Here is a 10,628-nt window from a genome sequence, read left to right on the forward strand (position 1 = left end):
TCCCTGATCTCGATCGTAGATTCTTGAGAATGGTCGCGTCGATATGCCTATTTCTTATTGCGGGAACGTCCTGCGTCTTAGGTGCCAGCGTAGTAGTCTTCTTAATTGCCCCTTGTTGTACTTGCATTATGACGTCTTGTTTGGACGTCAATAACGAGTCTAGGTGTACGACATTTGTTGGTGCTTCTAGCTCTGGAATTGCCGTTTCGCCTGCGTCGACACCACTGTCGTTATCTGCTTCGTCGATCTCGTTGAGCATATTGACTAGTACACGGTCGCTTTGAGGGGCTGCTGGAGGCTGATTTGGGTGGTAATAAACTTTCTCATCTGTCTTTACGTCTCTCGATGTGATGACTCGGTTGGACGCTGGTATCCAGACCTTGTAGATGTTTGTCCCTTCAGTCCCTATCAGCCATCCCATGAGCGCTTTGTCGTGTAGCTTTGCCCGTGCTGGCCGATCTCTCACGTTCTTGACTGGGACGTATGCTCTCGATCCACATACTTGGGAACAAGCAAGCAAGCAAGTGCGAGGCTTGTATGTTCGCTTGCTTGCTAACTTAGAGGAGGCCGCTTAGCTTGCGCTTGCTTGTTTGAAACTCGCTTGATTGGTGTATATGCCTATACTAAAGTTTTACATAGTGTTGAGTTCGTTGTCCTATGTACTAATATCATACAAGAGCTCTGTCTCTTTATCAGTAATAGTTGAATTTTCAGCAGCCTGGTTATCGCTAAGCCCAGCTCTTTTCCACCTTCTCACACACTGTATTGCTGCCAGAAGTTGCGGACTAATATTACGCCGACGAGGTTCGAGAAGATCACCTAGCTCACTAAATATGCGCTCACTCTCACAGCTTGAGGCTGGGATAGAGAGTATATCAAGCGCAAGTCTGCTAAGGTTGGGATATTGCTCGCGAAGCCCTATCCAATATTGTGTTGGATTAAGCGCGTTAGGTGAGTCCTTCTCTGCCACCGGCTCGCAGGTCTTCCACCTTGTGTATTCATTCTCATCTATATTGTTAGGTGCTCTCTTAGGGATGCAGAGGCTATCAATCGCGTCGTCGAGGTCGTTAGAGAGCTTCTGTAGGCGTGCTTGAGGCTTTGGCGTGGTGTTGTATTCTGCCCATAAAGCATAAAAATTGCGGTTGTTAAGCGAGAGCCACTCTGGTTTCTCTGCCCACACAGAGTCGTAAAAAGACTTGTAGCGAGGGTGGAGTATTGTTGGAGTATAGTAAGCTGGGGAGCGATCGAGCTTGCTGTGATAGCTGCGCGCCTTGACAAGAGCAGCGCGGAGGTTGATCGCAAGATGGTCTTCGGGTGCCTCGTTGTGTTGACAGTGATCAACAGCGTCGTAGTTCTGGAGTTTCTCTTCGAACTTGCTGAGTAGTACTTCAAATACTGGAATGATTTCAGCAATAGATCCAAAGCTACCGCTCTTGCCATGTCCTTCTAGCCGTTTTGTAGCAGTTGAGTGGGGTTGAGAAGCGTACGATCAATTCTATCTACGCGCGAGCAATTGAGCGAGGCTTTGATCCAGGCCTCCGGCCACTACAGCTTGAAGATAAGCACCTTGAAGATGCCCATCGATCTGGGCGGCCATCTAAGCGGTCTACAGTCTCTCAGCAAGTAGTATATACTGTACGCACCGATCGATATGGGCGAGAAAAGTCTTGTGCTGACATTGCTGGCCTGCTAAGCCAACAAGGATTCAATGTCTCGGCATCTACAGTCAGGCGAGTCTTAAGAGAGCAAGGCTTCAGGAAGATCAAGCCGACGAGGAAGCCTGGGTTGACGAAACAGATGAGGGAGGAACGATATAGGTGGTGCCAGAAGCACACAAACTGGACGCTTGAGGACTGGAAGAATGTTATCTGGTCAGACGAAACCTCTGTTGTCTTTAATCATAGACGTGGTGGATACCGAATATGAAGAAGAGCAGATGAGGCCTTCCTACGGAGCTGTATTCGCGAGAGATGGAAAGGCTGTTCTAAGTTTATGTTTTGGGGCTGTTTCTCGTACGATAAGAAGGACCCCTGCCATTGCTGGACGCCAGAAACAAATAAAGAGAAGGAGGCTGCTATTACTTGGATAGATGAACTAAACGAGAAGCTTGAGCCTATTGAGAAGGCTGAATGGGAGCTTGAAAATGGTATGCGTCGTCTTAACCTCTGGAATAAGCCTGGCCGACAGCCTCAGTGGAAGTGGAACACGAAGACAGGAAAGCTTAGCCGACGCAATGGCTCAGGAATTGACTGGTATCGATACCAGGCAATTATCCTTCTACTAAAGCTGATTCCTTTTGCAAAAGAATGTAAGGCTGATCGGCCTGGAACAGTCGTACAGAAAGATAAGGCGCCTTCTCACGACCACTATGTCCAAAGCTATATTTACAGTCTTCACGATGTTGAGAAGATGCTCTGGTGTGGGAACTCGCCTGACTTGAATGTGATTGAGCCTTGCTGGCCATGGATGAAAAGAGCTACTACTAAGAGGGGGCGCCTAAGAATAGAGCAGAGGGAATACGGGCATGGCTGCAGTGCTGGAGAGACCTACCTCAGGAGAAGATACAGGCTTGAATTGAGCGAACTCCATATCATATTAAACAGATTATTGAGCTGAAAGGCGGCAACGAGTATAAGGAGGGTAGGCGGCTTAGGAAGCCAGAGCCAGAGCTTTCGGAGGATGGCTCAAATTGGGAATAGCTTAGAAACCCCTGCCCGCCAAGGTGGGCAAAGACTTTTGACGGGCACCTCCGAAAATTCCAACAAATTCCCGAGTCAATTTTCTCGGAATTATTATCCATGTCGACTCCCAAAACGGGTTATCACCAGATATTCGGCAGTTACTTAATAAATCTCTGGATGTGGCCATGCGGCAGCTTTCCGCTGGATTATAGGCGAGTCTGGCAGCCTCTCCTGGTACGTCTTACATCCTACTCCTGCGCGCATGGGGTATCGAGTTATCTGTCTTCGTATTCGGCTTTTCCCTTCGGTCGAGCACCAAGCGGAGGATTCCTCGCCGTAGCATCAGTTCACCCCACTATCCGGGCGATCCTGTCGGTTTACATGCACCCCTGTCCGTTGAGACTAGCACGTATACATATGAGCTACAAGTACTGCCTTCAGATCCAGCTCCAGAACGGCTGCTCATACTAAACACATCTTTTCGAGGCGGATTGGTCCTCCCCACCATGGTATATTAATGACACAAGCCTTCCTTCCTTTCATTGCATATTGCTGTCAATATCGAATCCAACCACACAGCTTGCTGCACAAGGCAGCACGCTCTCCAACGCTTTACCTGACCACGTATATAATTCCAACCGTTGACGCTCTGCATCGGGAGGATTTCCCAGGACGTCCTAAGTAGCCCCAGACATGGCTTCTCTGATAGCCAACCGCGCAATGGCGCACATGGCGACGACCACCCTTACAGTGCGAGGAATGACATGCGGAGCCTGCACATCCGCAGTCGAGGGCGCATTCAAGAATATAGAGGGGGTGAAGTCGGTTACTATCTCCTTGCTTTTTGAGCGCGCCACAATAGAGCATGACACAACAATACAATCCGCCGCAACGCTAGTGGAGATGATAAAACGCGTTGGTTTCGATGCGGCGCTTGTAGACTCAGTGGCGCACAATGACAAAGAAGGCAAGGGTGAGATTTTGGGAGGGAAGCAGAAATTTACTACTACAGTCAGTGTAGGTGGTATGACGTGCGGTGCTTGCACATCGGCGGTAGAGAGCGGCTTCGAGGGTGTCAAGGGCGTGTACCGATTTAACATTAGCTTGCTCGCTGAGCGCGCAGTAATTGCGCATGACCCGACAAAGCTTACGGCCGAGCACATTGTGCAAATCATCGAAAACCGGGGTTTTGATGCGAGTGTGATTTCATCTGTCGGTGAAGATCTGCAGCGGGCGTCGACCAATTGTGAATCGGTAGCCCTTAACATCTACGGCATGCCCAACCCAAAAGCTGCAGAGGAGCTCGAGTTGTCGTTGAAAGCGATGCCTGGCATCACTGCTGCGTCTGTCGACTTCCATGCCTGTCGAGCTACAGCCCGGCGGGATCCGCACGTAATTGGACTTCGTGCAGTTGTGGAGGCTGTGGAAGCAGCTGGCTACGGCGCTCTGTTAGCGGATTTTAATGACAGCAACGCCCAAATCGAGTCACTTGCAAAGACCAAGGAAATCCGGCAGTGGAGACGGGCCGTCCAAGTGTCTGCATGCTTTGCGCTCCCTGTCTTCCTCACCAGCATGGTCTTTCCCATGCTCCTGCCTTCCCTCGACTATGGTAGGATCAAAATTATGCCTGGGATCTATCTTGGCGATCTAGTCTGCCTGGGGCTGACCGTTCCTGTTCAATTTGGCATCGGTGGGCGGTTCTACGTCTCTGCATACAAGTCTCTCCGGCATGGTTCGCCTACTATGGATGTGTTGGTCGTACTGGGAACTTCAGCTGCTTTCTTCTTCAGCTGCGCCTCAATGCTGGTTTCACTGCTCCTACACCCTCACTCCAAGCCTGCAACCCTGTTCGACACCAGCACCATGCTGATCACCTTCATCTCCATGGGTCGATACCTTGAGAACCGAGCCAAGGGAAAAACATCAAAGGCACTCTCAAAACTCATGTCTCTGACTCCTTCTACGACTACCATCTACGGGGATCCGATCGCCGCTACAAAAGCCGCTGAAGCCTGGAACCTGTCTGAATCCCGCGACACGTGCGATGCAGCGGAGAGCAGCAACGCCATCGAGGAAAAGACCATTGCCACCGACCTCATTGAGCAGGGTGACGTGGTCATCCTGCGACCTGGAGATAAGATTCCCGCTGATGGCATTGTCACGCGAGGGGAGTCTTATGTAGATGAGAGCATGGTCACTGGTGAAGCGATGCCTGTTCAGAAAAAGAAGGGCTCATATCTCATGGCCGGCGCCGTCAACGGAGCAGGACGCATCGACTTTGTAGTCACTCGCGCTGGTCGTGACACCCAGCTGAGCCATATCGTCCGCCTCGTGCAGGAAGCTCAGACGAGCCGCGCACCCATCCAGCGTTTGGCTGATATCATCGCCGGATACTTCGTTTCCATCATCATCACGCTTGGGCTCACAACCTTTGTTACTTGGATGCTTCTCGGCTACACTCTACCCAACCCTCCCAAGGTCTTTCTCGACCATGCTAGTGGCGGCAAGCTCATGGTTTGTGTCAAGCTCTGGATCGCCGTCACTGTCTTTGCCTGCCCATGCGCCCTTGGCCTCGCTACTCCCACGGCTGTCATGGTCGGCACGGGCGTTGGCGCCGAGCAAGGCATCTTGGTCAAGGGAGGTGCTGCTCTCGAGACGGCCAGCAAGGTCAACCACATCGTTTTCGACAAGACTGGGACGTTGACCGTCGGAAAGATGAATGTCTTCAAAACCGACATCAGGGGTGGATGGGATGCAGACAAGCACAAGAGGAGCCTCTGGTGGACTCTTATTGGCCTCGCTGAGCTGGGCTCGGAACATCCCATCGCAAAGGCCCTTGTTCGCGCAGCCAAAGAACAACTGCGACTCGGGGATGGAGACGCCCTCGACGGTAATATCAGTGACTTCGAAGCCATTGTAGGAAAAGGTATTTCTGCGTCAGTCGAAGTAGCTCTCTCCCGCGAACGTACCCGCTATTGGGTTCTGATCGGAAACGCTTCATATCTGCGCTCCGAAGGCGTCACCGTTCCTGAAGTTGCCGAATGGCCCATCGCTGGCAGCACTCCTAGCCCTCTTCCTGGAGACTACCAAACACGTTCAGCGGGACTGACTACCATCCATACCGCCATTGATAAGACATACACCGGCACGCTGTCTCTTTCAGACACCGTCAAGCCCTCGGCTCGCGCCGCCGTCCTCGCTCTTCGCCGTCTTGGTATAAAATGCTCGATCGTTACAGGTGATAGGTCGCCGTCCGCGCTCATCGTCGCAGCAGCAGTCGGCATTGAATCGAATGATGTATACGCCTCCGCTCAGCCTGGAGACAAGAAGGCTTTTGTCGCCCATCTCCAGTCGTGTGGCAAAGTGGTCGGAATGGTCGGGGACGGCATAAACGATTCGCCTGCTCTCGCATCTGCAGATGTTGGCATCGCACTCTCCACCGGCACGGATGTCGCCATGGAAGCCGCCTCGGTGGTTCTAATGTCTACCACAGACATGCTCGTCATCCCGGCCAGCCTGTGCCTCAGCAAAGCCATATTTAAGCGCATCAAGATGAACCTGGCTTGGGCGTGTATGTACAACGTCATCGGGCTCCCCTTCGCCATGGGCTTTTTCCTGCCCTGGGGCATTAATTTGCATCCCATGGCTGCTGGTGCTGCCATGGCCTGCTCGTCTGTCTCTGTCATCGCCTCCTCCTTGCTCTTGAAGCTCTGGAGGCGGCCTAGCTGGATGAAGGTTGCGCTGCTAGACCCCTCAGCTGAAGTTCCGGAGGGCGAGGTCGAGGCTGAGCGATTGGGGGTGGAAAAGCGAGGCTGGCTTGGAGGATTGATTGATTGGACCAAGGAGAGTGCAGTGGCGAGGAAGAAAGGCAAAGGGGACGTTAGGTACGCGCCGCTTGCAGATATGGGGGAGCACGAGCAAGGGGATGCTGCCTTCATATTTGGATTGGAGAGGATTTGAAAGCCGCGTCCTTTACCAAGCGTTCGCGTACTCTACCTTTAGATACCTACCTTTTTTTTCTTATTAAGGTTCTAGGCAGTTATGAAAGAACCGAGGGTCATGCCCATACGGCTAGCTATAGGAAAAACTCATATAAACAGCTCTGAAGGTAAAGTCCGTCCCTGTGTGACGAAAAACCCCGTGTGCCGAAAATGACCAATCGGAGCGCAAGGAGCATGCATTTCTCTACGACCCTTGCGATCCGATTGGTCATTTTCGGCACACGGGGTTTTTCGTCACACAGGGACGGACTTTTTAGTGAGTTCCTTTGAGTTGGGTTGGCACTCGCGTCGGGCAGGCCTGCCAGCGCGTCGGTCACACAGGGTGGATTCAGGAACTTGATAGATAGCAGCAGCGTGTCGATTAGTCTTAATTTGATTAGCTGAAATAGCTGAAATAGCAAGCTGAATATCTGCTTCGTTTGAAGATAATTGAGTAACGTTACGTTGAGCCATTGCACGTTGTAGTAAGAGAGGTGAGTAAAGTTGGTGGGGTGCGCGACTCGCTTGTAAACTACGTTATACATTTAGAAAATATCTGCGAGTATCTATTTACTACTCCAGCGAAGAGCCCCGCGATAAGATCTATACTTCTTCAACGGGCGTTAGCATTTGGATTTGATTGTAGTGGCATAGCTAAGCTTTGCAAGTAACTTATGCGTTTAGTGGAGAATATCCGATAAACATCCGAGGAGACTACGAATATTCATTGATTTGTCCGTGAGGCTTTTCTCATGGTTTGTACATAGCAAGACGTTAATTAAATCCATCATTCAATGTCTCATAATCTAGTCTTGCTCTAAAGTAACTGTGATTATATCTTGCTACATATTTTGCAAGAGTTTTTATTTCAGTTGTTTTTCTTTTGATACCAAACACAATGAGCTCAGCAGCATATAGCCGAGTAGATTCAAGTTCAACTGACAGAAATAGTGATGAATATCACAAAGAACGGTACCTTGCACTTAGAACGAATAATGCTAAGGGTTTCAAAGGAGTTCAAAGGCGATTATGGATAGCGATTAATTCCAGTTTATGGCTTGTTACACTCGGTATGCTCATCGTCCTTTTACGGCGGGAGAGTTTGGGCACGAGAAACGGCGGGTTTGAGCTTGGGTTCTCAGCTACTGAGCTTGGTATGACAAACAACATTGATCTACCGTATTCATCCAATCGCTAACTAGAAAATCAGCCGCTACGTTTCGAACCATTAGAATCTCTACTGAGATATTCAATCAGCCTGAAGGAACATCGTTCTCTACATTACCTACGTCGTCTTATGTAGGTGAACCAACAGAGGAGATTGACAATGCTTGGAGGATATTAGTTTCCCGTAAGCAAGACTTTCCAGAATCAATTACTCAGGCCTATGCTCATTGCTCTTCTCACTAGCAACTGTCCTTTACCTAAAAGAGGACGAGATTGGCGAGTATAAAAACAGCACTACCAAGCAAGACAACCTCTGGGTCGCCGGGTCAGTTTTATACCAAACTTGGCTGAACCTCATGCCTTATTTCTAGTAAAAATAGACGTTGCTAACATTTTCATTTGGTTAGTTTGCAAGTATACCACTACCTTCACTGCATTAACGCACTACGCCGCGCAGCATACCAACATGTTTACGGGGCTCCGACAAAGGAACATCTAAATCACCTCGACCATTGCATTGACATGTTACGACAGGCTGCTCAATGTCAATCTGACCTGACACCTATGTTATATTTCAACCCCGAGAATGACCCAAACACTATGCTCATTAAGTCACACCAACACTCTTGTCGCCGGTTTGATTTAGTAAATGAATGGGCGATGGCTCGGTCTCAGTGCAAAGGGAATACTACTTGTGCCATCGAAGTAGGGAAGCAAGTAGGCGGCGAGATGTAAACTGGTTATCGCTAAATATCTCTATAAATTTGCTGTTACGAGATGCTACGAGCAGCAGCTAAAAGACCTGTGTAAGCTAAGGTTGTTGTTTACGTAGTTACAGAATAACAAAACACGATTTTTCTCCATTGCCTAAACTGGGCAAGAGAGAAGAATAGAATCCTTACTTGGAAGAGCTAGCAGTAATGGTCGAAGCGCTGAGCAGGCTGGCGAAGCTAAGGATGATTGATTTTATTTGATTTGATTTAGTCCTCGGTTTCAGCCGTGATTTCCATAGCTACGCTCTGCTGGCAGGCTTGGTGGACAGCCGACGCGGTGTAGATGTTGATCCACCCCACCAAAACCACCATGAAGTTAAGGCCGTAGAGCCGCACAAAATAGACGTTATTGTGAAATTTCTTGCTGCTGTGATATAGTTAGAAATGATACTGCAATTGGCTTATATTTCTATCGATATTTCGCGGGTAACTTGATATTGCAGCCGCGCTTTGGTCACAGTATTGGTGGAGCTGCTGAGCGATCCAGCGTCTACCCACCACCATCATGACTACCACTGATTATTTTTTATGCAGGCTCTGTAAGGGCTTTGAAGCTTCTTTTCTTACCCTTCTAGGAAGTTTTGGGAGCTTGCTCTAGTTGTCTTGCCGCTCTACGGGCAACTTGGCGAGCAGCTCGCTCATCAGCTTCATCAGCTTTCTGCTTCGCCCGCAGTACTGTACCTAGCGCGTGACGCCGCACATCTAGTTCTCGGGCTTTAGGCAATTTTGTCTCTTCTAGGACCTTCATATCGATAGATTTTTGGTGTTGTGACTTCTCACGATCACGCTGTTTCTGCTCGTAGAGGCTGCGAGCTTCTTGCACCCTCCGGGGCGACCAGAAATCAGCTCCACCATGGTAATATTCCGATAGTTTGAGTATGCCAGGCTGCTATTACTACTTCCGCTATCTCTCATCGATCATAGCCCTCAAAGCTGCTCATTTTCACGCCGTAGAAGCGTTGCATCGGCAGATAGCTCCTTACCTATTCAATTGAGCGCCAAGATTGTTCTGCTCTGTTTCTGGTTAACAGCGCTATCGATCAGCTACCGAACTGTTCTCCAATCAGGAGTACACATCTCTGTTTTTTTCTCTATGGTTATTAGCAGGTGCATCTTTGACCTTCTGGAGTACCACTTCTGAGTTGAACGGCGATATACCGGTAGCTTCAAAGGCTTGGAAGACCGTCAATTTCTTAAATGAGGCGTGCTAGGCGTGCTAGGCGTTTCAGAACAGTGGGGAGAAATGGGGTTTGGTAATAGGCAGTAGCCCGTTGGCAGCTATCCATAAAGCTCCATAGCTCGTTCGAATAGGCAGTGGAGAGCGGCTTTAACAGCCCAACGGAGAGCGGTTGTAACGTATGTGTCGCATGAAGTGGATATACTGCAATTAAGATCTTATTCTGATCACAATAGTTAACAAAATCCATTGTGAGATGAGAGTGATGCCCATCCATGAAGAACAATCAGTGAGACGATCGAGTTTTAGGCTTGGTAGCAGGATCAAACACATGTTTGAGCCGCCGGAGCCCGATACTATCGTTCGACCAGCCGGTAGCCGATGTGGTGATTCAGGCGGAGTGGATCTCTGGATCAAAGCCTTGCAACCCCGAGCTTTGGGTCGATCAAGATTGGCTTGAGTAGATAACCACTAGTTCTAGATCAGACCTATCGGCGGAAATATAAGCTATCAGCGTAATTCGCTCTCGATTACCATCTTGTATCATAGTTCTCCGCGACATAGATCGAAGAGGAGCTTTAGAAAAGATCCTGATAGTGTAACGAAGTTCCAACTCCTTCACCTGGATATTACCCCAGCTGGTTGGATCTGGACTAGTACCGGACTTGTTTCGAACAGGGTCTAGACCAGAGGGTATAAAGATAGTATGATAGCCTTAGTTATTCTGTAGATTCTTGATATCCTTTCGTGCAAGGCCTATAGGTGTCAATTCGATCAAGGTTACTTGTGGACCAAAGCACTCCCATATGCCTCTGTGAGTCCCTACCGCCGTTACTGATCTGATTGTCTT

At 49.4% G+C, this 10,628-nt stretch overlaps 6 protein-coding genes across 6 annotated transcripts; 2 read left to right on the forward strand and 4 right to left on the reverse strand.

Annotated features, from left to right (window-relative positions):
• Positions 1-334: 334 nt before the first annotated feature.
• COCVIDRAFT_66799 (hypothetical protein) lies at positions 335-517 on the reverse strand (the record flags this gene model as incomplete). The annotated part of the gene is made up of 1 exon (XM_014694748.1): positions 335-517. A coding segment is annotated over one exon (183 nt), but the record flags the coding sequence as incomplete, so codon positions are not given.
• Positions 518-655: 138 nt separating this feature from the next.
• COCVIDRAFT_116019 (hypothetical protein) lies at positions 656-958 on the reverse strand (the record flags this gene model as incomplete). Its single annotated transcript, XM_014694749.1, has 1 exon — positions 656-958. A coding segment is annotated over one exon (303 nt), but the record flags the coding sequence as incomplete, so codon positions are not given.
• A 1,632-nt stretch (positions 959-2,590) lies between these two features.
• Positions 2,591-2,800, reverse strand: COCVIDRAFT_116009 (hypothetical protein; the record flags this gene model as incomplete). Its single annotated transcript, XM_014694750.1, has 1 exon — positions 2,591-2,800. One exon carries the CDS (start codon positions 2,798-2,800, stop codon positions 2,591-2,593), a length of 210 nt encoding a protein of 69 aa, XP_014550236.1.
• Positions 2,801-3,374: 574 nt separating this feature from the next.
• Positions 3,375-6,641, forward strand: COCVIDRAFT_31968 (hypothetical protein; the record flags this gene model as incomplete). The annotated part of the gene is made up of 1 exon (XM_014694751.1): positions 3,375-6,641. One exon carries the CDS (start codon positions 3,375-3,377, stop codon positions 6,639-6,641), a length of 3,267 nt encoding a protein of 1,088 aa, XP_014550237.1.
• Positions 6,642-8,224: 1,583 nt separating this feature from the next.
• On the forward strand, positions 8,225-8,563 carry COCVIDRAFT_116011 (hypothetical protein; the record flags this gene model as incomplete). The annotated part of the gene is made up of 1 exon (XM_014694752.1): positions 8,225-8,563. A coding segment is annotated over one exon (339 nt), but the record flags the coding sequence as incomplete, so codon positions are not given.
• Positions 8,564-9,211: 648 nt separating this feature from the next.
• On the reverse strand, positions 9,212-9,490 carry COCVIDRAFT_46830 (hypothetical protein; the record flags this gene model as incomplete). Its single annotated transcript, XM_014694753.1, has 1 exon — positions 9,212-9,490. A coding segment is annotated over one exon (279 nt), but the record flags the coding sequence as incomplete, so codon positions are not given.
• Between the last annotated feature and the right edge of the window lie 1,138 nt (positions 9,491-10,628).

The sequence above is a fragment of the Bipolaris victoriae genome (genome assembly GCF_000527765.1).
Source record: "Bipolaris victoriae FI3 unplaced genomic scaffold scaffold_223, whole genome shotgun sequence".
Taxonomy (NCBI): Eukaryota; Fungi; Ascomycota; class Dothideomycetes; order Pleosporales; family Pleosporaceae; genus Bipolaris; species Bipolaris victoriae.